The sequence below is a fragment of the Channa argus genome, chromosome 7 (genome assembly GCF_033026475.1).
Source record: "Channa argus isolate prfri chromosome 7, Channa argus male v1.0, whole genome shotgun sequence".
NCBI lineage: Eukaryota > Metazoa > Chordata > Actinopteri > Anabantiformes > Channidae > Channa > Channa argus.
This window is the reverse complement of record NC_090203.1, coordinates 12,490,373-12,518,002: the sequence shown is the minus strand read 5'-3', so window position 1 is coordinate 12,518,002 and position 27,630 is coordinate 12,490,373. Positions and strand designations below refer to the sequence as shown.

Here is a 27,630-nt window from a genome sequence, read left to right as displayed (position 1 = left end):
CATTTTTGTTATCATTTCGGTTTTTGTTGGAGATGTTTGGAAGAAAAGTTGTGTGTTGATAGTTTCATGATTTGTCAAAAAGCATTTTGTTGCATGTAAAGGACCGTATAAACCCAGGGATAAGTCGACATGATTTAGATACATTTTCAATGATTGTTTTAGCATAGTTACAGTTGTACATAATTGGAGTGGGTATCTTATAGGTTTAACAGATTAGAGTAAATTAAACAAATTATTTGATTCATAAGGTATAATCCTAAGAATATAGCATCCAACATTTATTAGGAAGGAGGGTGGAGCCTGAAAACAGGGAAGAGTATTAATTTTTGCCTTTGCTAAGGGTAATGTAACTTTATCAGGTACACCTGTACAATCTAATGGAGCTCTGCCATGAATTCTACTTTTATAAAGTTATAATAATAATGAGCTAAAACTCTCTGAAAGGTGCTAATCCTGTTATTATTGATGTCAAATTGGGTAGTGCATTATAAGAAGAGGTGTTTGTAAAGTTCGGCCATCCTTATTCATTTTAAATGGGGTCGCCAAAACTTTAGAACCAGAAAATTCGTGGCAGAGCAGTTGTTTTCCATTGCATTGGATTGTACAGGTGTACCCACTTTCTCTGAACAAATGTCACCATCATATTTTTCTGCAGTGGTTAAATAGATCTCGAATATAACATGTTAGCCACAAGGTAACCTGCTCTACTATTGCTATAAATAGGTGACAAAAGTAATAAGTAAAAAGTGAAAGCAGCTTGAATGCTGGCTCAATGGGATGTCATTGGTTATATGAATGTAATTTAGGAACTACTTTCCCTCTCCTAATATGCAATACATAAAAACTGTTGTTCAATAGGCATTGAAACTTGAAATTACGATTTAATTGAGAAATTTGGAAAGATAACATTACAGTTTTTTTTCTCCCTACGTTTATGGGGGAGTATAAGGAAATACAGTTGTGACATAACAGGAAGAATTGTGCCATTTTTAAAAGTGAAACAAACTGTTGGTTTCAGCCTCCATCTCAACTCCAGTCATGTCAATACAAGGTCTTCCTAAATATAAACATACAAAGCAGGATGTGATTATGCTTTTGAAAGTCAAGAATTCATTCAGATAAAAACATTGGCAGTGCATTTCTTTAGAGCCGGCACCCTGCCTTCAAGATGAGTTATCCAGTGTTAAATGTTTCACTGAAGGACAGAAGAGAGGTGCAATTACAGGCTGACTCACTGTACTGTGCCTAGGTGTGTAGAGGCAGATAAATCTGCAATATTCTTTATAACAACATTCCCTCATTGGGTGGGTGAGGCCTACATACAAACTAGCACCCAGGGCGAGGCCGAGCCACATTCCTCTGTCAGGTATGACACTAAAGATGCCGCTACAGAGTTGTCGACTGATGTTGCAGCTTTTATTAAGATGCAGGTGAGGGCAGGGACAATTCAATCAACACATAACAGAAGAACAGCAGATCATATGCTGCCTCAGATGTGGTTGTTGCAAAAGAAAAGGCTTAAGGAAAGTTGTTTAGAGCAAGGTAGTAAATTCCAAGAATATGAAAAATGAGCCGGAAGTTGCCTTTGACCTGCGATAAAAACTCCGGCAGCTTGTAAAAAATAGCAAAACGGTTGTTCTTTGTGAAAATCTAATACAGGATCAGTGTGTTCAGCAGCTGCACAAGATGCTGATTTGTCTCCTCCTAGTGGACACACTGAGACTGCATTGGCTCACAGTCCAGTCCCAACATCTCCTGCACTGAGTCAGACTTCACTTTCAATTCCCTCTGTACAGGATCAAGTGCTGCAAATGCTTTGGCATGTCAAAATACGTTTCTCCCATTAGAATAAATGCATTGGGAATTAAGCATTTACAATACCACTGTTACAGTGTCAGTATGTTTATTCAAGTATTTACATTTTGAATAAACTTATTTGAAAGTGAAGTGACTTTTGCTTCAGTAGTTCAACAGTCGCTGCCTTAAACAGTTTCTGCATTAACATGGTCATGCACACAGTGATGTTTAAATCACATAAACCTAAACATGACCCCAAACCAATACAGATAAACATTTCATCTTGTAACATATTTATCATGCAGGCAGCACTGGTCACATCTGTAGCTTGTCAGTGTTCATTTTTTTCTTTCTCACTTTTAGTTTATACAGTTTAATAAATATAAAGAACAATTAAGCAAATATAACAATTGCCTTTAAGCAAATTTGTATTTATAACTGCTGAATGTATTATGCAAATATATAATTATAATTGCCTTCACAAATCATAGAAGCCAGTGACTGTGAGACCTGTTGTCAGTCTTCCAGTTTATGCCTGCGTTGTTTCATCTGGTGGAGAGGTCCCAGGGGTTAAGGTCTCAGAGCTCCGTCATCAGGAGGGCTCTTAGTATCTTCTCCCTGTCCACCCTCACTTCCTCTCCGCTACACACACATACAAAGATATAACAATTGAAAGAATGTATTCTGCTTATTTAAGCAGGTAAAAATGTCAGAGAATGAAATGAAATTGAAAAGAAAGAAAAGAACAGAAACAGAAAAACAACAATTGTGATCAAAACAATATAAACAGTCACAAAAAACAACATGTTTAATCTTACTTTTGAGGCTGAATATTAATTATTGTCACAGACCTTAATGTCGGTGGTGCACTTGTTCTGACAATCATCATAAATAAAAAGTGTAGAACTAGTTTAATTATCTTATTTCTTGATGGCAGCAACACATCTCAAACAAGATTCCAACTCCATTGGAATTGGATTTGTACATAGAAACAATACAATTTAGTGTGTCAAACTGTGTTTGATCTTTGTTGTTGTTGTTGCTTTTGTTTAAAAATAACTTTACCAGTTTTGATGCTGAGGAGTTATTTAAATCAAACCATCTGAGAAGTTAAGAAAGGAGATGTCACTTCCCAAAAAGGATGGGGATCACTGGTTTAGGTGAGGAAGTATAAAGTAGCATAAAATTAAATATGCAGAAAAAGTGTGAGTACCCTAAATTAGAATAGTGTCCTCAGTTACTTTCCATCACTCTCTAAATGTGCTGCAGAGAGCAGAGCAGAGGTGTGTTACCTTTCATTATTGGCAGTAAGGTAAGGGACCACATGAGGAACTGAGCTACGGTAGTAGGAAGGGGAGAGGTGAGGGGAAGGCAAAGGAGAGCGACAGCATGGACTACCCAGCTCCAGTGATGGCATATTATCGACCTGGAATAGACATTAATGCATAAGCACACGCACAAATTTGTTTACTTTCAGATTATTCTGAAAGGCTGAATTAATCCCTCATATGTAGAGTGGAGTACACAAAACAAAACATGCATTCGTCATGTTTTATACATGTGTGTGTTACCTGTGGGTATATAGATGGCTGTATCTGTTTGTCCAATGAGCTGCTAGAGCCATACTTTGCTGTACTCTGGGAGGAGATGGCTGCAAGTGCTTCTGGGAGATTGTCCTCATCTTCATGGTTACTGACGAATAATAAATTGATAGCAACTGAATAACTTACAGAACCTGGTGATTACTTTGAACAGAATCTCATTTTTGGTGGTGTTGACAATGCCTTTGCTTTGAGTACTCTATGTAGTATTCAGTTTAATTTTCCAGTGATGGAAGCTCAAGTGCTGGTTTCTGACCTCTGCCCTTGACAGTAACCAGAAGTGATATGTACTCACAAGCTGAACTGTCTGACCAGTCGTTTTCTGCGATTGGTGCTTGAGTTGTCTTTTGGTTGCAACCTTTCTGGCGTTGGATTGCGGTCTTGCCGGTGGGGCGTCTTGTCTGCAGTGAAACTGGATGCAGCTGAGTCTTGGGATGAGCTCTGATACCTGGAGAATGCAGTGATCACACCGTGCATACATTATGCAGATATACATTATGCGGATAAAGGTTTTAGCAGAGATAAAGTAATAAACCTGTCTGTGAGGGTCTCATTTGAGTTCCTCCCTCTTGGAGTTGTTGGAACGTCCTTCACAATGGAAGACAATTAACGGTGTTAGTCAGACTGCAAAGAATATGTGGTTTCGATGGTTAGGCACAGCAACTTAGGCACTTACTCTGAATGCTGCCTCCATTTGGGCCTTGAAGATGTTGCACTTGAGGTGGTCTGGGAGCATCGCTGGAGAGGCAGGAGGGTGAAGAGACTTTTCAGACAGCTGCTTCTCCTCTCCCTGCCATGAGAACAAAGAGAAAGCCACCTCAACTAATGAAAGACCTCGCTGTTTAAGCAGGACAATCAAACAGTAAATAGAAAATGTGTCTGACCTTGTTGTCTATGTTGACATGCAATGAAGGCCAAGGAGGAGAATCACTATCAGACTCTAGAGCCTTGAGCAGACACTGAGAGATGTCCAACTCATCTGCTGGGCAGGGAGGAGCTCTATATTCTAATACACACAAGTTTAATGAGACACAAACACTACAGACTACAATGGTTATTGCATAGACATGAAACTTGTGTTATTTAAACAATAGCTGGTCAGCCAGTGCTTGGGTTTGATGTTTGGGGGATACTGAAGTTAGTTCATGAAGGGTTTATTGTACATTATTTGTTTCCACACCAACCTTTGAACATAACCAAAAACAATCAAAACTGTAAAAGAAAGATAGAAATAAAGAAAATTTGATTCAAAGGGCAATTCACCATAATCACATCATCTTATTTTCCCCTTGAACCCTAGTGGTCTTTATTGATTTTAGGTTTTCTGTAAGTACAAGAAAAGAATCCTTTGTTTGTAGTGCCCAGCAACAGCATCTATGTTGTGTTAGTAATTATTTTCATGGACACCTTCATGTCTTTTACTCTTTAAGCTTTAGTGGTTATGAAAACTGTGGATAATCTATCACACATGATTTTTATAAAAATATCAAGTATGATTATTGGTTAACCTCCTGTCAGCACATACAGTAAAGTGGTTAAAATCAGTTCCACCTTTACCAACAGTGATCTTTGACCATTATTTGTTATTATTTACTCTACTTGTTTTGCCATAATTACTCTGATCAGTAATGTTAAAAACACAGTTTTTTGTGAATTTTCTTTTTTTTTTACTTTTATACTTTAAGTAAAATGTAGATAACCTGCCACATTTACTTGAATAAAAGATTTGAACTGGTAACTGTAGTGGAATTTTATTTTAGGCCAATGCTTGCAAGTTTACTTCAGTATTAAGCTTTTGTACTTCCCAAGTACAAAAGTACTCCCATCTCTGCACACAGTGTATCACATTTTGCTGCATGTGGGGCTGTGTAGCCACAGACTGATCATAGGGGGCCATGCTGACCCTTGTCCTCGATAACATCACTAGGACCACCAAATAGTTGTGGCTGACCCAGTGTATGCATTATCAAATTGGAAGATACAAGCCCAGGGACTGGAGAAGTGACAGGGCCCCTGGGCCTTAAATATTTCTTGTTTGAAAGTCAAAGAGCTCAGTTAAGAAAACACAACATTACAACAATAAGAATAAAATACCCAATAGTAAACACGTGACAACCATGAATAGATTAAAAAAAAAAATGAGCACAAACAATTGAGAAACCACCATAAAGACAGATTTAAATTAAAAAAAACAGACACATGGCAATCAAATGTCACAATATGACTGACTAAACTGCTTACATGACCAACAAGTGATGACACATGACCACAATGATAAAATCTAATTTAAAAGAGATTAGACATGACCTCACTGTGTAATGGCTCCATTTGTAATTTTCTTTTCTTTTTTGTGGGTCTCTTTTAGTCTAAGGTAGAAATATGCAGGATGGCTGGGCCTTTATGGGGCTTTTTATTAGTATATCACTTATAATACAAGCAACAGCAAGAATTACACCTGTAAAAGCTTTAGATAATCCAAAATCTGCCAAAGTAAAACTAAATCTATCTCCATGGGTTGACACAACTAAAGGATAAGAGTTGTGTGGATGTTAAATGTTTCTCAATAGTGAGTTGTGAAACTGGTTTTAGTTTGCTGTTAATCAGTCTGCATGTTCATTTCTGTCTGTAGATTGTGTTCTACATCAATTCTGGTCTTCTTTCTTTCTTTCCTGTCCTTTCAGGTGTTCCCTTTCAGGGGTCGCCACAGCGAATCATGCATCTCCATCTAACCCTGTCCTCTGCATTCTGTTCTCTCACATCAACAAACTTCATGTCCTCTCTCACTACATTCATAAATCTTTGGTTTTCCTCTAGACCTCCTGCCTGGCAGCTTCAACGTCAGCATCCTTCTACTGATGTATTCACAGTCTCTCCTCTGAACATATCCAAACCACCTCAATCCGGCCTCTCCAAACATCTAACATGAGCTGTCCCTCTGATGTATTCATTCCTGATCCTGTCCATCCTCGTCACTCCCAAAGAGAACCTCAACATCGTAAGCTCTGCTACCTCCAGCTCTGCCACCTGTCTCTTTTTCACTGCCACTGTCTCTAAGCCAAACATCATCACTGGTCTCCCCACCATCTTGAACACCTTTCCTTTCATTCTTGCTGATACTTTTTCATCACAATTGCTTACTATAAAAACATAACCTGTTTCTATAGTCACATGTGCTACAGAGTTTTGTTTCTATTGTTTTAAGACTCAGATTTTAAAGATCATGAACCTGTCCTTTTAGGTGGACAGAAATATGATCGGTTTGTGATTTGGATGAGTTGACGCATAAACAAAATAAAGTGTGCTACTGACCACTGAAATGAGCATCAGTGTACCATCTTGACATATCACAGATTTGCAGACAGACACTGTTTGGGCAGCACTTCATTAGGCTGAAAGTACTCACTGTTCTTAGTGTGTGTGTGGCAAAGCGTGTCCTGGCTGTGTGTGTGACGGCGGTGATGGTGATGAAACTTGCCAGAATATGAAGTCTCATTCTCCTCAACGCTGAACTGATGGTGTGAAGCCGGACCGCTCAGAGGGAAACTGAAGAGGACACATGCATTCAACCCCACACCCTTAATGATGCACCACTTCCTACTGCCTCCTTCAATTTTCGACCAAGTTCAATATTTCACATAAATCATAAATATCCAACTTTTTGACACATTATAAAATATTAAAAAATCCCACTCTAAATGCTGAAAAACACCGAATATGATGTGGAATTTTAGAGTTTATTTATTTATGAAGCAATATATGGCAACATCTCTAAAGGCAACATGTGATTTCAGTAAACATCAGAGTAAAAGGCAACACACTATAGCAGTAAAACATAGGACACATTGTCTGTAAACAGCTGATTTAGCAAATATGTAACCTTATTCATTACACTCACTTTGAAAGCAAACACAAGGATACTAGTTAGAGTTTTTCACACTGAAGTGCAATCTTCACATAAAGCAGGATAATCCCTAAACCAACATACAGTATGTGCTTAACTGAAGCACTTCCACCTGTTGAGATTTACCTCATTCAGCAGCCACATCACTTAATCTCCCTCAAATTGAAGTGATTTGGATAAATTAATTGTCACAGGATCTATAAAGTGTGAATCTTATGTTTCAGGTAGACTGCAGTGAAAATACTAAGGCACTAAAACACAAACTATGGAAATGAAGATGTTCGCAAGCAAACCAAAGGCACACAAAGATAGGACCTAGTCTTAGCTTTATTTTTAATATTTAGTCTCAATTTTGGCATGGGCAAAAGCATGGTGCCATTGATCTGTATGCAAAAAGATGGAAAAGTGTTTATAAGAACATCAGTGAGTGTAAATTAAAAAAAGGCTGATCGAACACAAAAAAGTTATTAATTTGTGACACGCTTACTCTTAGTCGTATTTTGATTCACCGCATAGCAAATTAGCTGGCCACAAATTATGCAAACTGTTGTGATTTAGGGGCTACAACTTGAGTAAACTTTTTAAAATTATATATCTGTTTACATTTTGTGTGCCACTAGTAAAAATAAAGACTAGTTTTTATTTTTTGTACTCATGGATGTGCAGACAATCACTGGATTTGCTTTGAAATTTCAGATTTGATTCGAAAGAGAAAAAAGGTTTGATTTTTGGTGTAAAGGTCAGCAATGATAGAGTTAAGGGTTTTTCAGGTCCCTTAACCACCTACACCACTGATCCGTTTTGATATTCAGGCCAAATTACAATAATTATTTTGTTTTCAGAAAACCAGCACCTGTCAATTTCACCTCATACAGTATCTCTGCCTCATGTTTCTCCATTTGCCTCACAGTTATTTTGCAAAGTTGAACACTGAAGCACGTGAGGGGACGTGACAGATGGATGAAGGCAGACAATAATGAAGATTATGATGGTGACAACAATTTCTATGGAGTCCAACAATACAGCTTCAGTCTTTGGGGCACCAGTTGGTGTGAGTTTTAATGTTAGGTGTCTGGGTTTTAAAACAGATTCCCAGATCAGACATAGGTCAAAGTGCGGTCATGAACTTATCCCTATAAACCACACTGATGGTTCCTGGCAATGTGCCTCTGGTTTCTTCTGGGATGGAAGGATGACTGGACACGGGACTTGCAGCCTCGACAGAAGGCCTGAATGTAAAAGGTTGAAGGAGGATCATACACACAATCATGGAGGTGTTGAAGCCAGACAGCAACACAGCAAACAAATAATGCGTATGAATGACATGAAAAACAGAAAGTGTGAGATGAGCCTGAACAGAGATGCCTGTGATCCTGACACTATTTCACAATCTCATCCTCCACTATTCTCAAACCCTGTGTCTTCTGTGTGTCATCAGTAATCTTACCTGTGCGGTGGCGTGTGTCTAGAGGGCTGCAGGTAAACTGGGGCTGTGAGAGCAGGGTGGGGCAGGTGCCATGGCTCGTGACCAATAGGAATGTTGTGCTGGTACTGAAGGAGATGAGAGGAGAGGGATTGAAGAGATGCTGAAATTAAATGTTGTCACAAGGGCAAAGCCAGATCAGTGGCTGCACTGTGTGTGTGTGTGTGTGTGTGTGTGTGTGTGTGTGTGTGTGTGTGTATGAGTGAGAAAGTGGGTTATATGCATTCACTCACTGGATGTAGGCTGGGATCAGGGCTGGCATGAGAGCTGGAAGAGAATGACAACAATCACTGATCGCAGATTAACAAACTGAAAATGTTACGTTTCTCTGTGATTGTATGGTGTGTTTTAAAAGCAAAGACATGTCACTTTTCTTTTGCAAAGAGCCATTTTAGTGGTACAGTTTTGATTATTCACACCCTTATATGGCTTAAGGTCAAGGTTAGGGGATAAGGAATGAGTGTAATATCTGGAATTACAGTGATATAAATGTGCATGAACCTATTACGTATCTGTAGGTGCTTATGAGTGTTTGTTTTACCTGATATGTGGATGCTTGGCTGGAGAAATGGCAACTGGCAGAGAGATATGATGTCAGTTAGAAAAGAAAGAAAAACAAATGGAAAGCACCTGTAAACTGTTTATCTGTATTTAATAAAACACATTATCTAGCATGTCCAAATTTCCAATTTCTTGTCCATTTTTTATCCAGTACTAATGAAAATAATGTGCAACCTGCAAACTGCCACATTATTCACCCTGACACACATTCACATCTTTAGGAAATTTAAAATCACCACATAACCTAACATGCATTTCTTTGGACTGTGGGAGGAAACCTATCCAACAAAGCAACCTATCCAACAACCTATCCAACAAAATAAAACAAACTCCACAAAGAAAAGCTTCAACCAGCAGTTAGATTCAAGCCAGGGACCCTTTAGCTGCGAGGCTGTGGCACTAATCACTTCACCACTGTGCTGCCAAAATTTGTATCATTTAAATTTAATTCATTCTCAAAAACAGGTTTGTGCCAAAGATGCTCAGAATACACTGAACACTCGTGTTTAAAGAGTAACAGCCTACTGACTTTGGCACAGCTTCAAAAGTCTTGATTCCAATCTGAAAGTTGATCAAATTGATTGATTAAAATGATGACACTGGTGAACTGGTAACTGGTGAAGCAGATGTGAGACTAGCCGTTTTACTGAAGATGTCTAATTTGGGTTGCAGCTACAAGGACACAGTCAACTGAGATTTTTCCTGCAGATAGATGCCTCCTATACACAGATGCGCGCACACTCACACAGGTGCGCACGCACACACCATGTTTCATTTTGACCCGTCATCAGTTTAAGTCAGCGAGTTAACGTTACTGGTTGAATTTCAACATCAGGAGTTCAGCACAGTATCAAATAACAGACAGAGTACGGTCTCTGCAGCACCGGAACTGAGATAAGGCGATGATGTAACATCTATTCACGCATTAGCAGAACAACTAACACAGGTGCAGCTAATGAACATTCATGGTTCTAATCTCATCTTTTGATGAGAAAGTAGACACCTCCTCACTAGATTTCACTGCGAAAGGCATTGCTATATGGCTATAAAGGAACAACTTTCTCTAGAGCACACTTCTTATCCTGTCTGAGGATCCTGAGTGGAAGCACTAACACTGACATCAATGGCGCTACCATATGCTATTCCTTTCAGGTTCGGGTGTTTTTATGATGCATATTTACATTGCTTTGATGTTCATATCATTGAAACCTGGCTATATACAGTGTATTCAGAAGTATTCAGACCCCCTTCACTTTTTTCAACGTCTTTATATTTTTTTAAAACTGAATCTCCCTTTATCACTGCTGATCATTGTTCCTGAACCTTGGCTGGAGTCTACCTGTGGTAAATTAAATTGACTGGACATGATTTGGAAAGGCACATCTGTGAGGAACAAGATTCTCTGGTCTGATAAACCAAGGTTAGCTTCAATTCTAAACATTACGTTAGGAGGAAGCTAGGCACTGCTCATCACCAGCCCAATATGGAAAAGCTGAATGGATTAAGGTACAGAGATATTCTCAATGAAAACCTGTTTCAAAGTGCTCAGGAAGACAAACTGGGCCGAATGATCAACTTCAAAGTGACAACAATCTTAAGCACACAGCCAAGACAACACAGGAGTGGATTAGGGACAACTCTCTTAATGTCCTTGAGTGACCCAGCCAGAGCCCTGTCTTGAACCCTATTGAACATCTCTAGAGAGACCTGAAAATGGCTGTCCACCGACGGTTCCCATCCAACCTGACTGAGCTTTAGAGGATTTGCAAAGAATAATGGCAGAAAATCCTCCAGTGGAGGTGTGCAAAGTTTGTTGTGTCATAGCCAAAAATACTTGAGGCTGTAAAAGCCGTTCAAGATGATTTAACAAAGTACTGAGTAAAGGGTCAAAATACTTTAAGTTTCTAAAATTAAATCTAAAATCTAAATCTAAAATTAAGTTTTCACATTGCCATTTTTGGAAACTTAGTGTAGGTTAATGATAACAAAAGAATATAAAAAACTGTAGTGTCAGGTTGCCACATTAAACTGAAAAAAGCGAAGGGGATCTGAAACTTTTCTGAATGCACTGTATGTTGTGAGAGATGCTATGAGATTAGAAGAGTGAAAAGAGATGATGTGCATTGTCATTATTAAATGTTGCTGCAAATGAGTGTTGAATTTCCTGCATTCTAAGTGCTGAATTTGTGGAAGTTTTTGAAATTGTGTGCAATTCCTGCAGTGAAATACAGGCTCTCATCTCAATCCAATTAAATAAAAATTGTTTGGATGTCAACGCTGACACACTTGCAAATATGGCCTGTAGTCTAGACTTAATCATGCTTGTAGAACAGATTATGGTGACGTAGAGGCCTGTGGGCTTGTGTAGCTCACAGAAGGTGGGAATTATGGAGGAGTGAAGAGTACAGCAGGTGCTTTTGACAAAAGCTGAAAGGTGACACTTAAGTCTAATAACCTAGAATTTGGAGCACTTTCTTTAAAAATAGCCAGAGATGTTTTTAAGTATTTTGAAGCACTTCATTTTTTAGATATTTTAGAACAAACTCTTTGGAAGAGCTAATAATTTTACAGGCTGCAGCTTTTCATCTCTAAAATAATAAGCCTACTGGTAATTTTGCAGTGAATTGAAACAGTATGCAACATTTATTATATGTGAGCATGTAAAAGATGAAACTGGTGCTGTCAGATGTCAGTGTTTAACATTTGCAGATAAGACTGACCTTTGCACAGTGAGTGTGTGCGGGAGGGATATCGCTTGCTTGGCCTTCTCTCAAATGTGCTGGCCCTCCTCAGTCGGCCTCCATGAGTGGCCTGATACTCTGTTTTACCACTGAAGAAGACAAGAAAAGAGAAGAGATTTTGATTTTCAATATGCATTTATTATAATTACACCAACAAAGCAAAAACAGATCTCTAACAATCATCTAGAGAATGAAACTAAAATGTAAAGATTCAAAAAGAATAACAAAAAACTAAGCAAACAAAAATTATTCAGGTTTTTTGTCAAAAGTTTACATTCGACTCTTTGCTCTCCTTCACTAGAGTACACAGAACATCCCATACTGTCCACCTGTGACTGAAAGCCTCCATATGGTCATCGATAGTAGGCGTATTCCACCCTAAGTCTGGCCTTAAGCAGCACCTTTAGATCTGGCAGCAGCTCCACACTGCCAGTACCTTGAGTTTGGTTTCTGCGTGTCAGCCAGGGAACCCTCCACTGGAGGTCTGCTTTCTGTTTTTCAATGGGCAGCTTGTACAGGCACCGCCAGCTGCCTGTCGGGGAAACATCTTGACCAAAAATTCAGTCCAACTTGACTCTTTCACTCCTGTCAAAGAGCGCAGGTTCAAAACCTTTACGCACATTTCATAGATCGCTTTTTTCTCTGCATCCTGAAATGTACTCTGTTGAGGGATTTTTCCTTCCTGCCACTCCCCCAGAGCTGGAGTGATCAACAGAGAAGGAAAGCTGTACTCACAGTCATCATTGCACTGGTCAGAAAGAGCACTGTTTTCAGGATTGTGGCAAGGAAGCCCAAACTTCCTCCATGACTTTATTTAGTAGCCTGATTGACCGGACTCTGGTGGTCTCTCTCAGAGTGTCCATAGACGTTCTTGACATCTTGATAATATGTCCCAGTTCAGTATAGCCGGCCTCTCTGAAAGTGGTTTGAAGGCAAGTGGACTGCAGTCTTTGGGCCCTTATGAAGTTGTTGAAAAATAAGGCTTTCCCCAAAAAACCACGTGCCCAGAGTGTCATTACTGTCACCTGCCATACCTGCAGCACTGAGCTGTAGAAAGATGTTAAACCCATGAAGTCCACTTCCTTAGCCTGTAGACAGAAAAGTTGCTTATCATACCCCAATCGTGCCACTCGCCTCAGCAACAAACGAGAAGCATCAAGCCGGCGCGACCCACAGCTGTACAGCAGCTTCAGTGCAGTATAAAGCCAGAAAGAGGCGAACTTGGAGTGAATGTCAATCAGTCCTTGAACTGCTGCCTGGACCCAGTGTTTACCAGACCAGAAAAATCCAACGATGATACTCTGAATGTCCTCTATCAGCCAAGAAAAACTCCCAGCACCATCAGCCCCCCCACTGAACTCCTCCAGGCAAACTAGACACTGGCTGACCTTTCCACTTTCCCACTAGCAAGGCCTCGCTATTTGCACAGTTAACCTTTGTGGATGGGGCTTCCACATAAAGGGACAGGGTCTCCTCTAAACACTGAGCATCTCTTTGAACAAAAACATTTAAACTGTCTGCATAAACAGAAACAGTGAGAGTGGGAAACACACTGGAGTAATGAAAACACACTGGCAATGAAACGCCACTAAGTAGACTTCTCAGCCTGGACAGGTTGGCTCAATGTCAAATGACAATACTGTATAGCTGCCCTGAAATAGGCCAGGAAAGTACTGCCCACTGACAAGAAGCAGATCCAGCGTGTAAATCAGAGCCAAATGTGTTCCAAAACCCCCCTAAAAAATATTTTAAAAATCACTACAGAGTCCATCAATCCCAGGTGCCCGTCCTACTACCATTTGGTTGACAGCATCTGTTAACTCTTCTAAAGTCATCTGAGTGTCCAAAGCAGCGGTCTCCTCTTGGGTGAGCTGAGCAAGCCTTTCCAGATGCTCCTCTTAACACTCTATGTTACAATTGTCAGCGGAAAAAGGGCAGAATAAAAATGCACTACATTACGTCGCATTCCGCTTGGGCTAGAGGTCACCCTGCCTCCTGGAAGTTTGAGACAGGTCATCTGCTTCCTTTGGGCAGCGGATTTCTCCAGATTAAAGACAAAAGAGCTTGGGGCGTCTGTGTGTTCTAGTTGGAGGAGGCCAGACCTTACAAGAGCCCCTTTGACTCTCTCTTGCACAAAGGAGCTCAATTGTAGTCTCTTTTCCTGCAGCAAATGACCTGTGGCAGAATCTGAGTCTTCATGTAGCTTCTCTTCAATGGTTTTTGTTTGCCTCAACCTCCCGAACTTCCGTCTTAGTCTTAGCAGTGGAGTGAGATGTATACGGCTGCGAAAAAACATGTATTTGTGCCTTTTCCACCTCCTACCACCACCTCAGAGAACTAAAGTTTATTTTCTTAAGTCTGAAACTTTATTAAATGTAAATCCTGTCTAATTTGGCTGTGCTCACCCTTTTGTTGATGACTCTCACCAGTCTAAAAGATCCAGATGGTTAATGGTGCAATGCTGCGGACTCTGGGAAGATTGAGGGTGAGGTTCCTCACTCATCCTGTCGATATTAGCTGGTAGTTACTTGGTTTATTTTTCAGTAAAGTAAAATTCCTACTCTTTCTGTGTCTTTATTTAGAGTATATAAATTGACAAGACATAGCACAGAGTTCTCTATTTCTACTCCAATAATGAGCACAGGTGACCTTTCACCACCTCTGTGGTGGATAGAACAACTACATTTGTGTTTTTCCTAATTAAAACAACTACCCCTGAACTAAAGTTACTGCCATGACTAAAGAAACATGAACCGTCCCACCATAAGCGCCATTCTACTTCATCTGCTTAAACAGCATGTGTCTCTTGCAAAAAGAGTACATTGTCTTTTCTGTAATAAGACCTCAGCAATTTAAGCTATTTTGTGTCCGTCTCTCCCTCCAATAATGTTTAAAGAGCCTATTTTTAGGTCCGACATTGGAAAGTCAGAAAAGAAAGACAGACAAGATCAGATAAGCAGAAAACAGTCGAGAAAAGAAAACACCATATGATGAATGAACATGGTTCTTGCCAGCCTCATCTTTTTGGCTATTTTTTTCTTATGTTTTGTCTAATTCAAAAGGTCAGAACCAACCAGTTTCATAGGTATTCCACCAGATCTAATGAACTTGTCAGTATCACTGAAGTAGTCTTTCACTTTACTGAAAAAAAAAAAAAAAAAATAGTGACAAGACGTACCGGATCATGCAAAAGAAAAACAGAGGGAAAAACCCCAAATAGGACAGAGACAATCCAAAACTTCGCGGCTCTCACACATCCTCCACCCTCATTTGCACTCACGCAGAACTCCCAGCATGCAACAGAGAAAAGAAAAGGGAAGACTCTTAATTTAAAAATCTAAAATTAATTAATAAGCATACAAGCAGACTTTTTTGATGAGGAGTTTACAACCCCAACACTTACTTGCGTTGTTGTCTGTTTGCAGGTCACAATGATGAATATGTGGAGTTTCGCTAAACGTACCATTATTTTTATGTTAAGCGTCATTTTTTGATAAGATTAAATTATTCTTCTACAGGGTCATTAGAAGGAATACCAAACAATATTAAATATATAAAATAAAATATTAAAAACAGAAATGTACCAAATAAACAAACTAACAAAATAACATGATTTTCACTGTTCACAACAAGTTATAGTTGCTGTAGGCAGTTCTCCTCTTAATCTACCTAAGTAACTGACAGGTGATTAAATCTATTGTCCGTTTTTTTTTTCCTGATCATACAGTGGTTTTCAGTTTTTGTAAACGTTTTGCTTTTGTTCTTTTTTTTTTGTGCGGGAATGCACAACGGGAACTGAGGAAGACCTCCAGATGAAAAACTGAGTGAAAAAGTCTCGGGCATGATTTTTAAATTTTCCAATCAGATGAATTGGGTCCCTCATAAATAACAGCAGAATGTCAAATTTTCTCCAATTTACCCTAAAATTAGCCATTAAGCAACCATCTCTCAGGAGCAGCTCCCGGACAAGCCGGTGGTACTCCAAGTGATCTTTGTTTCTCTTTGTCCAGAAAAATTCTGAGCAACCTCTCAATCTGTCAGAGCCAGATCCAAGTACCTCTGTCTGTCTATGTTTTATGCAGGATTTAAACATTGATTGTTTATATACATGTTTAAAGAGGATTAGTGGTTTGTAGTTTAGCGATTAGGACAAATGTAGTGATTCAATTGTTGCCTAGTAACAACAAAGACTCAAGACGCATGAAAGTTACTATGTGATGCACATAGTTTGGCCTTCTCCGATTGTTTACAATGGTGAATCTCAATCGAACTCTTTAGGTGGGAATATCTCCACACTGCCGACAGTGCTGTTCTGGGAGTCTGTGTAACAGGAGGCATCAACAGCACCTCTCCACAGTAAGACAAATTATGGAGCACATCTCTACTAAAAACTATTCTAAAAAAATTAAATACTACAGCTTTACTTAGGTTAATGAAGGCTCACATTACCTTTAGATACACATACCTATGCATGCATAGAACACAGACTATGTTTAGTTAGTTAGTTCTGCAGGAAGGTCTTTAGACAGTGGCTTTTTCATGGTGAATATGAACAGAAGGAATGAATTAAGCAAGTGCAACCTCTTTAAGTGTTTGTATGTGCACAGAACTATTATTTTAAGACTTAGAAATTAGTGGGCCTATTCTTGAGCACGCTTATGTGCTCATTCATTTCTATAATAGAATTACTCAAAAAACTGAGAAATTGGCAAACAACACCAAATTCCAGATACTTTAGCTTGGTAGTGTTTTTATGATGATGGATTACGATGCACTGGACAGGTGTTGTTGTTTTTACCTCTAGCGCCTGTAACTTGAGTGTGTATTCACTGACTTTAATGTAAACAGACTAAGGCACACCACTTTGTTGAGCTGCTCCAAAATATGACAGGAAGTGCCCTTCATGTGTGAGAATTTTCTTTGATGGTCTTAGATAATAGTCTGAAGAAAACAAATAATACGAAGGCAAAAATCTGAGTCGCCATAGGAACAGATTCATGTAACCATAGATACGCTGTAACCATAGATACAAAAGCTCTGTTTCATTTGACACACTATTCCCCATATGCTGATAAGGGTGCTGGCCTCAGCTACCTGACTGAGCCAACTGTGAGTTCTTCTCTGAGCTCTACCTGAATCTGAAGCGGGATCCGAGTCGTGTGAAGTCGCTGCTGCTTGCCTTGCCTGTAGTTGGCTGACGTAACCGAAAGAAGGCGTGGCTCTCCACAGCACATTTCCACAGCTCTTTGCAGCTCTTGGCGCTGGCCAGCTGAAACACAAATGTGTGCTCCTGCTCCCGACCCTGCACAGTCAGAGAACAACCCAATGCTGTCTGTTGGTCGCCTGACAGCTGAATGTCTGCACTTGTTTGTATAAGCCCACGTCACAGGATACAAACCTGATCATCGTCTTCCACCACAACCAACGTGAGTCGACTCTTTCTGAAGTCCAGACGAGTGATTTTGGGCCTAGACAACATGCAGAGACACACAAATAGACAAGACAGATTATCAGTGTTAGTGATTACAGTTTGGGTGTTATTTAATGAGTTTAAAACATTTTGAAACAAAGAGCACTCACCACCAAACAGTAAACAGTCTGCACTTCTACAACGCTTTTCTACCTTAATATTTGCGCTTTACACTGGTTCTCATTCACCCATTTGTACTGACACCGATAGCTGAAACCTGCACTCACCAGGAGCAACTATGTTGAGGTTCTGTGTCTTGCTCAAGGACACTCCAACATGTGACAGGAGGAGCAGGGAATCGAACCAACAACCCTGGGATTGGGGGGAGGACTGCTCTGCCACAGTCACCCATCTTTAACTGCCACACATGTATTGTATGTAATATATAACCCAAAATAAAACATACATACACCGATCAGCCATAACATTATGACCACCTGTGCAGTTTAATGCAATTCAATATGTTGGCTCTGCAATGAATTCTACTTTTGCAAGGTTATAATTTCTTAGTTTTTAGGTTGAACCTGTGAGAAAGTTGATAATTCTATTATGTGTTCAAAGAGGGTATTGGAGTCCTGCTGACCTAACCTCCCCTAAGATGCACTCCAGTACGACATTGTACAAGTAGACTTCATAGGAGAGCCACTGTATTGAATTGCTTTAAATTGCAAAGGTAGATGTGATGTTATGACTGATCTGTGTATTTATTTATTTTTGACTATGATTGAATAATATACAATTTATCTTATAGTAGGACTTATTAATTTAACTTTGCAGATTTTTGTCATGTCAACAACTCAATCACAGCTTGCCAGAGAAACCAAATTTCCTGTTTTTCAAAATATTTTTTCTTGATAAATCATCACATGCCTAAATTATGAAAATCGATAATTACATTAGTGTTGAATGACTTATTGATTGACTAATTATTTCAATTCTGTTTCATATAAACAATTAGTTTTATCAACCCGGAAAAGTCAGTAGCCAGTAAGTGTATTGCTTTATTACAGCCAACCACTACCTTTCATTAGCTGCAACATATATTTATTGCTTATTTTACAGTTGTATGTGATGCGTTTGGAAATGCAATGTAAGAATGCTGCTTTAGGCACTAAGATATAGCGCACGAATTTGAAAATTGTTTATCCTGAAGTCACCTCATGGTGTCTTAGCACAGTGGGGATGATATCTGTGATGTACTCACCAAAAAAAGAGTCCGATTTTGTTGGAACCTTCAAAAACTAAAATCCCAGTGGGAGTGAGACCCAGTGCATATTCTCCTCCATCTCTGCCCTGAACAGACATCACACACTTTAGATAAAATGCACATTTGTAATGTTCTAACACACAGTAAGGGTTATTTGTGATAGTAAAACACACTCTCACACCTTGACAAAGTGCATATCTACTCCATAAAGTTCCAACCACTTGCATTTGTTGAGAAAAGAAATCTCCGCTTGAGATGGGCTCTTTCCCCTGAAGATAAAAAAGAAATCACCATGTTGAGTTTAACAACAAAAACATCAGTCTCCATCACCTCAGTTCTGACACAGTGCGGTGGCTGGGTCTGAAAAAAAACTATCAATACCAACACCTGCTGCATGACCTCTACTGGTAATTGGTGTTAGCTCTAAGGGAAACGTTTGGTGAGTAACCCCGGGAAGCATACCCGACTCAGCTGTGCTTAAGAATGACTGTGAACTCAGACTGTGAGTTTGTCCTTGTGTGGCTTAGTTTTCCTCAGCGAAGTGCAGCATATGTGTATGTTATATAATCCGAGATGGGAGCAATCAGAGCATGGCTGGGTTAAATACTACCCAGAATCTATCAATGCCCTCCAGGGATTAATGCCTTAATCCTTCACACAGAACAGTGAGTATGGCTGAGGCTAAGACACTGAAATTTAGACGTCATCCTCAGTGGATGCTGGTGGGGAAAAGCAGCAGCAGAATAACTTCCCTTTTTGCTCAGTGCTCAGCATCTTGCCCCAGTTGTTTTATCAAGTGAACAGAAAAAAACCTGCTAAGGTCTAATGACCAGCAACTGGAAGCCCTCCAATAGGTTTCTTTCACACAAGAGAAGTATTGTGGCTACTTGTGGAGATGCATCTGAAATGTTGTTATTTGGTGAAAATGTCCTATCTTTTTGCAACTTCAAATGCTCATGATAAAGCCAGACTGAAGTTTTTTCTCACCTAAGATCCAGCCACCTGCTGAAGATATCCGCCTCCATGGCCTCGCTCTGTTTGGGATTGAAACGAAACTCAGACACCAGCTCAGGAGAGTGTTCCAAAGGATCACAGTCTCCCAGCTCACCTGGATGACGATACACAAAAAAACCCCACAAATAATGACATAAATATTGACATTTAAACAGATGCTGATCTCAACATGCTGGTGACCTTATTGTATATAGTCTACAATATTGTGTATTTTTAGTGCTGGGTTTTAAAGATAAAACAACACACTTACAAACCCTTTCTCAGACTGAAGTCTCAGACTTACAAACCCTGATGTTGACTAATGTTTGCAAACCTGAGGAAAGTCACTGTTGCAAATGACTATTTTCCACTTCATGACTGTCTTGTTTTTTTGGTTGAGCATTATTAAATCTTGGCTGGCAATTTATGCAACGCCACCATCCATCCCTCCATCTATTATCTGAAACCGCTTATCCTGTTTTGGCAGGACGTGGGTGGGGTACACCCTGGACAGGCCAGCAGTCTATCTCAGGGCCAACACATAGTGACATACACAGACAAACAGCCGTTCACACCTATGGACAATTTAGAGTCACCAATTAACCTAAAACATGCATGTCTTTGGCCTGTGGAAGGAAATTGGAGTACCCAGAGAAAACCCGCAGATGCAGGGGGAGAAAACGCAAATTCCACACAGAAAGGCTCGAGTCGGCCAGTGGTGCGAACTCACAAACTTCTAGCTGTGAGCACCAAGGAAGTAAATACAAGTTTCATGACTGTATGTTGATTTTCATATGCGAATGACACACATAGAAACCAATTGCTTTCAGAAAGGTAAAATCAAACTAAATAAACTTAAAAGTTTTGGAAAGCATCATCATGACTTCCATATATTTACCAGCTTAAGCACTGTGGGCTCCCACTGTAACTGTAAGAATAAATGAATATAAGTGAATTTGGGATGTCTACTTACTTTGTAAACAATATGAAGCCAGCTCTACAGACACATCATATGGACATTTCAGTCTGAAGAGAGAAAGAAACACTGATCATGAGCTTTAAGTGTTTCCCCAAATCAATCACATTATCCTCTTCATGGTGTGGTGTCTACGTGTTGTGTTTGAAAGACATAAGTGTTTCAATGGCATGCACTGTGTGTCCATGTCAAGGAGGAGAGGAGCAACACTTTTCCTGAAATAAGCAGCCCTCTGCTGTTCCCGATCTTGAGCTTTATAATAGAGCTGGACTCCGGGGATCCATGGCCCAGATAGAGCCAAAAGGAGAAAGATGGGGTAACACACTGTCTCAGGGTGTGTATGTGCATGCAGGCTTGTGTTTGTGTGTAAGAAGCTGGCTGATGTGCACAGAAGTCGCTCAAACTCTGGTGTAGGTGACCTACGTTTGTACCCTCACACAGGTGAGTGTGTGTCGGTCAGATTTAATGCTACTTGTGAGACCCAGAAATGAGGAGAAAATACCAGAAAATCAGAACTTGTTTTGCCCGTGAACCAAGAAACATAATTTTAGTTAAAGCTTTCTTTTAATTAACTGTCTTACAAACTAGTACTCAGTATTCACTGGCTTTACCACTGTATCCACTAATACTACTCACAACACAACTCTACCAGTCTGACCTTCATCTTACATTACACTGCTGTAATGAGGTCAAATTTCCCTTTACAGTAGGTATATTGGGGCCATCTTTTTATACTTTAGAGCTGCATGCAGCCCACTATTCTTCCCCTTGTTTCTAACTTGTAAAAAACATCTCAAACAAACAATGGTTACTTGACACAACCGAATTATTGCATTGATTTTTAACAGAATGAGAAATGATCTGCATTCCTCTATCTTCTGCTTTATTTTCAGACATACTATTAGCATAGCTATTTGGATCAACAGGAACTGGTTGGATGGACATGAAACTAAGGACTGACAATCGTGGTCCTCAGAGGATGACTCATGGAGTCTTTAATAATTATCAGACTTTATCTCTAGCACCATCACAGAGTTTTGTGTGTCTAGACCACTACTGGATGGACTATCTACAGACATTCACTCCCTTAAAAAAAAAAAAATCCAAAAAACTATGGTTTATTAATTGCTCACCCTGCACCTTTATTAGGTCAAAACTGCAGTTTGTGTAATACTTTGCAAGTAAAGATCCTCATGTCTCATGTCTACTTTCTGTTTAGTGCTAACTAGCAAATGTTACCATGATAAACTTCCTAACTAGATTAAGCACCTTTCAGAGCCACACCTTTTACTATTTACTGTACCATGACTAGTTTGGGCAGGATGTGGAGCACCCTAACACCTCAACAAAACCACTAATGATTTGTCAAACGTACTTATTCCTGGATAACTAACTATCCACTGCATTGTTTCCTTTTAACACGTTTGCCTAATCCATTTACTATTGTGCCACATCCCTCCATCCTCTTATTAACTTGTTAAGAGTTAGGATATGGCTGGGGTCAGGTAAAGGTTGAGGGCAGCACACATCAAAAAGGAAAAAGACTTCACTCCCCCAAATTCCACGCCTAAGCCTCTACCGTCTCATCTTTCTCCAGGTACTTTTCATGAATCATCTGATTCACCTGAAAATGGTCCTCCAGACTGAGATTTCTCCTTCCCAGCCTCAGATACATCTGTAACAACGCAGCCTTATGCAATTACTTCCTCCTGTTAGTAATTTCTTTTTGTGTTTAATGCCATTTTTCTTTGTAGCCTTGAGTTTATTTAGAATTTTATTCATTGGACAAGCCATTTGCTTCCCACATCTACAGCAAAGGTTCTTTTATGTATATGTGTAGGTGTGTTTCTGAATATATAAATGTCTGTAAATTTGCAAAAATGTTTTAGCAATTTCTTAAATGTGCAAATAGATATGCATGTGGTATATCGTATTTGTTCTTGTGTATGTTTCATATGTGCACATTATAACAACGAAACTTACTTGCCAGACAGAATATCTTGCCGAAGCTGCAACACAAACAGATACCTGTAGAGTTAAGAACATAAATCAAATGATGTATTACCATCTTTTCCTCATCTCTGACACATAATTTGCTTTAACAAGTCTCTGTTCGTTTGGCCTTGATTTAAATCTGCCCACAGCAGCAAAGTAATTAGCCTCATGTCCCCTTTGGACCTCTACATTGAGAATACTGTGTGTGTGTGTGATTTTTACCTTGTAAATTCCTCACGCAGGTTATTTGGCTCTGAAGAGTAAAATTTCACTCTGAAGAACAGTCTGTAAGGAAGCCCATCTTAAATAACAAAGATAAGAGGGAAAAGTGTGAATAAAGACAGTGTGTGTTTGTGTTCGAGGAATTAATACAAACAGGTAAAGAGAGATAAAGTAATAATTTATTGAAAATGTATTTAATCAAATCAATTCTTCTTATTATATATTTTATCCATTTATTACTTACTCTTTATTTTTGCTGAACTCATCATCTATCACTGTCATCCAGGCCACAAATCTTTGTTCATTCATATTTCTATACTTAAAAAACATTTCCTCTTTTGTTCCACATCAATCAGACTTTTCTTAAACTAGTGAACAACAACTCAATGAATAAAGAACCATCCAACAAGCACAACAACATCCACGCCCCTTTTTCTGCACCGTTCATCCTACTGTTACAAGCTGGAAAGTCCTAATGCACACGCTTATCACCATGTCAACATCTGATAATGCACCACCTGCTTCCCACTTACCTGCGTCTACATGCACACTGCACATTTTCCTGCACACACATGCAAGTAGACCTAATTAGAAACCAGTCTGAGCTGAACTCACCTCTGATCTGTTTTTTTATAGGCTTGGACATATTCAGCCAGTGCTAAAAGTGAGGAAAAACATAAGAAGGTAAGAATGTGTTATATCAGTTTGTGGTCTAGTGTTACAGACGTAAGAGCATGTTACTCACTGAGACTTGATCTGTGTCCATGAACTGCAATCCAAAGTAATCGGTCTCAATTAGATCTATGTGATACATGATCTGGTCAAAAAGGTCCTGGCCTTTGGATTTGCTCTAAAACAGAAGAGTGAAAAGCAAATTATTTTTCTCAGAACCCATATGTGCGTTTAGGTTTTCTTCTTTCTTTTGCACTAACATAATCCTCTCCAAATAAAATAAGTCCTCAGTCTGGACTGTTATCATTCACATGCCTCAAAAAGGTCCCAGTAATTGAGGCATGAGAGTGAAATTAGATGTTCACAACAGAAGCAATAGGACTTACAGTTAATGTGAAAGAGGCTGTTTGTGTGGGTGTGTGCATCTGGATCATAAAGAGAAGGACAAGCCCCTGAGGAAAAGACCCTCATTTTGGCATTAGTCATTAACACACACAATCGAGAACACAAGAAAGCACAACTTTCAGCATTATGTCCCAAACGTTATCTGTCACAGTTTACCAGCAGCTTCATCATCTCGACCCCAGTGTGAAATATAAAACACACAGTGGGCGTTTGTGGAAAGATGACAGCCTTGTACTTTGGATCCTGATAACCAGTCTAAACTTCCTGGTGACTGTATGAGTCTGTGTGATTGGGGACAGAAAATAAATAAATAAATCGCCAGAATACCCTTGCTCACTCTGCCGCTTGTAGTTTGGAGAGGCCAACTGAAATCATAGCCTCTATCACGTGGGCGCACGCACACGAGTAACAACGTGGCTAAATTGGCCTTGCTCGGTCACACAATGAAGTGACTATTTTACTGATTTGCTCTGTATTCAGCCTGAAGTGAACTACTAATAATCTTTAACAGGGGAGTTTGAGCTCTGTTTCAGATCTGCAACAATGCCTGTGGGAAAACAAGAGGACATGAACTAACTTGTTCCAACACACCTGTGACTAAGCTGCCAGGTTGACAAGCCATGTGTCATTTTGTTGCTGGAGCCATAATAACTCTGCAGATGCTGTGGCTTTGTGTAACTGCTGTAATCTCCCTGTAGGACAAGAAAAAGACTCTCTACTCTGATAACCCAGCATGTACCACACGGGCAGAGTGTTTCAGAGGTGATGCTTGCATGCAACAGCTTTGGTGACACACACACAACCTTCAAAATATAAACATCTTATGAGAAACCACTTACGCACACATGCCCACACAGTCGCTCGTCACCCCACCCACCCCTCGCACTCTCGTAGCATTTGCCTGTGACACAGAGTCCCCACAGTGGTAATTCAGATCAGGGATTCAGGGAATAGAGGGAGACAGAGGGAGATGGATGGAGCACAGGAGAAGAGGAATGAGGAAGAAGCTTGTGAACGAGTAAGATGATTGGTAAGGGAGTAGGCCAGGGAGGGAGTGTAAAAGAAGTTTAGGAAGGAGGAAAGAGCTGGGAGGGGAGAAGGGAAGGGAACCAAGAGGGGAGGGGAGATACAGTGAGAATAATTAGATACAAGGAAAAAGACTAATAGGGAGAAAAGTGAAAGGATGATGCTGTTCAGGTATATCTGACTTAGAGTTCTCTGAAGTAAGAATGGGGAAGTAACATACAGTAATGAACTGGCAGTTTATGACACTGTGTGAGCTGCAACTCCTGCTGCACAGAAAGAGACACACTCATTTGCACACACTCAAACAATGTAGGCCACTACTATGATAGCACTGTCCAGGCCGTAAAACCTTAGATATCTGTGCCACACCCCAAAATTAAACTTCAAACACATACTGTTGTTGTCAGTTTGAAGGTGGGGTCCAGCTGAGTGTGATTTTAATTGCTGAGTATTTTGGAGATTTACTATTAAATGTTTGTAATCTTTATGAGAAATGCCAAAAACAATGTCCCAAATCCTAAATGAGCTGAGGTACAGACATCAGTGAGTTTCAGCACAAACATTTCTACCAACCCAGCAGGCCATAAACCAAGTCAGTTAGTTGTTTGAGGCCCAAGCTGAACAGCATATCAGTTGCTTTAAAATAATAAGCTGGACAAAATACTATTCTCTAAGCAGGGTTGTGTTCATTTAACTTTTAAAAGGAAAAGTTTCAAACCAACCTGGGATCCACTTTCTCTTCATATTTTCAATTGTCAAAAGTGGAAAGTAAACTTAACCCTGGCTCCTATATACAAAATAAATCACTGCAAATCTAAGTACAGTAACCACGTCTTTCATTATTGCAGGAAGCCACAGAAAACCAGCTTATGGTTCATATGGGGTCCCCGGGCCACACGTTGACACACTGGTCTACTTTACAATCTGGTCCTGCTGTTTACACATTGTGACAAAGTAAACATCACAGAGCCGCTGTCGTCTTACTCACAGGCAAATCCACATTGACATCCGAGCCGTCCAGCAGCAGGACGCGGCAGGTAATGATGGTCCTCGCCGTCCCGGCCGCCGGGATGTGAACCGACGGTCCTCCGCTGACCACGGCGGGCGCGTGGACGACCTGCTGCTGATGGGCCAGGAGCAGGGGGTTCCCGGTCACCCCTCCTGCTCCTCCTACCGCTCCTCCTCCCCCTTTACCGTCCCGCTCGTCCCTTTCTCTCGTTTGGAAGCGGTTCCGTGAGCGGCGGCTGAACGTCCGGCGCAGAAAGCCCATCATCTTTTTGATCTACAATGCGAGGAGGTTCGCGCTGTGTCCGTGAAAACTGTTCTACACCACAGTCGTCGCGGCCGAGGTCCTGCTCCTGCAGCCGCCGTCGCCTCCTCGTCCTCCCCGGGGCGAGGAGTCACTCAGCAGGCACGGAGGAGACTTCAGGGCTGCCGATCAGTCCTCAAGCTGGATGTCGGCAGCAGCGGGAGGACTCCAGCCGCATACTAATGAAACTTACACAGATCAAACCACCGATGTGCCAACCAGTTGATTTCCAATCATTCGGTCCTTCGTGAACGACAGGACTCTGTCACGGAAATACAAACAGCTTTCCTCCCCTGTCCTGTCCTATCCGGTGCACCTGCCTCCTGCTTAGCTCGCTGTTGCGCACCGACTCTAAAAATCCGGGAGAATCCCGTCCGACGCTCTGCAGTCACACGGGGCCCGGGAGGGAGGAGGAAGGTCTCACCACCTCTGGACCGGACCTGTCGGGTCGCTGTTGTGTGCTTGCTCCAAGCGAGACAAAACTGGAATCTCTCTCAGGTAAAAGTAAACCAGGCAAACTGGACAAACAGCCTGATCTGCGCCTGCGTAAAAACGCGGCGCAGAACAAACTTCTGTCCCTGTGGACTGGCCGAGCCATCAGTGTCGGTCAACCAGCGCCACCTGTCTGTCTCAGACCGCCTGACTCTAGGGAACAGAGATTAAAGCAGATCATTAGTGGCTCATAGGGTGGGGTCCAGGTGGTCCCCGCATAATAATGTTGATTTAGGTGGCTCTGTTAATCAGAGCCATAACTACTACTACAGGAATATGCCATACAAGCTAGTGCAGTTCAGTTTACATTATAGATTATTGACGAACTCATAATAGGACAACTGGAGAATAATGCACAATAAAAAATGAAAATAATTAAACCAATATTAAAGACTACATTTCTTTTAGATATCTAAAATACACAAAACACTCTTATAAATCAAACAGTCGAGGGTATAACATCTTAAAGTGCAAATAAAAGGTTTTATTGTTTAGTGGTTTTAGGTTTAAGTTTTAGAGAACACATGAAAAGTCTTTCTTGTAACTATTTGAGTTATTCATGTTTTACATATTTAGCTAAATGATTTATTTCTGCAAAATATTTACCAGTGTAAAGGTCTAAACCCCCCCCCCCTCTGTGCTGCCAGGAATAACATAATGGTAGAAAATGCCTTAATGCTTTATTTTACTTTGGCTAAAAGTGAACATAATCAAGTGCACTGAGTCTGAAATGACACTTTAAATTGTCCCCCGTTATTTTTATGACTTGCAATTTTTGG

General features: G+C 40.3%; 1 protein-coding gene across 9 annotated transcripts; it reads right to left on the bottom strand.

Moving 5' to 3' along the window:
- Positions 1 to 861: 861 nt before the first annotated feature.
- On the bottom strand, positions 862 to 26,960 carry epb41l4b (erythrocyte membrane protein band 4.1 like 4B). 9 transcript variants are annotated; one of them, XR_010914854.1, is made up of 24 exons: positions 26,039 to 26,960; positions 23,693 to 23,797; positions 23,563 to 23,605; positions 22,948 to 23,026; positions 22,714 to 22,758; positions 20,728 to 20,780; positions 19,749 to 19,869; positions 18,943 to 19,030; positions 18,759 to 18,865; positions 17,483 to 17,552; positions 17,217 to 17,386; positions 12,064 to 12,173; positions 9,324 to 9,357; positions 9,016 to 9,049; positions 8,747 to 8,850; positions 6,802 to 6,941; positions 4,283 to 4,404; positions 4,076 to 4,188; positions 3,934 to 3,990; positions 3,694 to 3,846; positions 3,369 to 3,489; positions 3,090 to 3,223; positions 2,274 to 2,481; positions 862 to 1,057 (listed from the first exon to the last, which is right to left on the bottom strand). XR_010914854.1 is itself a non-coding variant. In XM_067510673.1 (23 exons), exons 1-23 carry the CDS (start codon positions 26,321 to 26,323, stop codon positions 2,376 to 2,378), a joined length of 2,391 nt encoding a protein of 796 aa, XP_067366774.1. In that variant the 5' UTR covers positions 26,324 to 26,960; the 3' UTR covers positions 862 to 2,375. The 9 variants fall into 9 exon arrangements, 7 of the variants coding, with proteins under 7 accessions (XP_067366774.1, XP_067366777.1, XP_067366773.1 ...); XR_010914855.1 differs by lacking the exon at positions 3,090 to 3,223 and having other exon boundaries at positions 2,274 to 2,439; XM_067510673.1 differs by having other exon boundaries at positions 862 to 2,481; positions 3,934 to 3,986; positions 4,075 to 4,188.
- Between the last annotated feature and the right edge of the window lie 670 nt (positions 26,961 to 27,630).

What these genes read in the sequence shown, in the direction of transcription:
- epb41l4b (XM_067510672.1), bottom strand. Translation starts at nt 26,323, where the DNA reads ATGATGGGCTTTCTGCGCCGGACGTTCAGCCGCCGCTCACGGAACCGC. An exon ending in AGCAGGTGGCTGGATCTTAG is followed by an intron (nt 19,031 to 19,748) that starts GTGAGAAAAAAC and finishes TTTTATCTTCAG; the next exon opens with GGGAAAGAGCCCATCTCAAG. An exon ending in ATGTCAACATAGACAACAAG is followed by an intron (nt 4,189 to 4,282) that starts GTCAGACACATT and finishes TTCTCATGGCAG; the next exon opens with GGAGAGGAGAAGCAGCTGTC.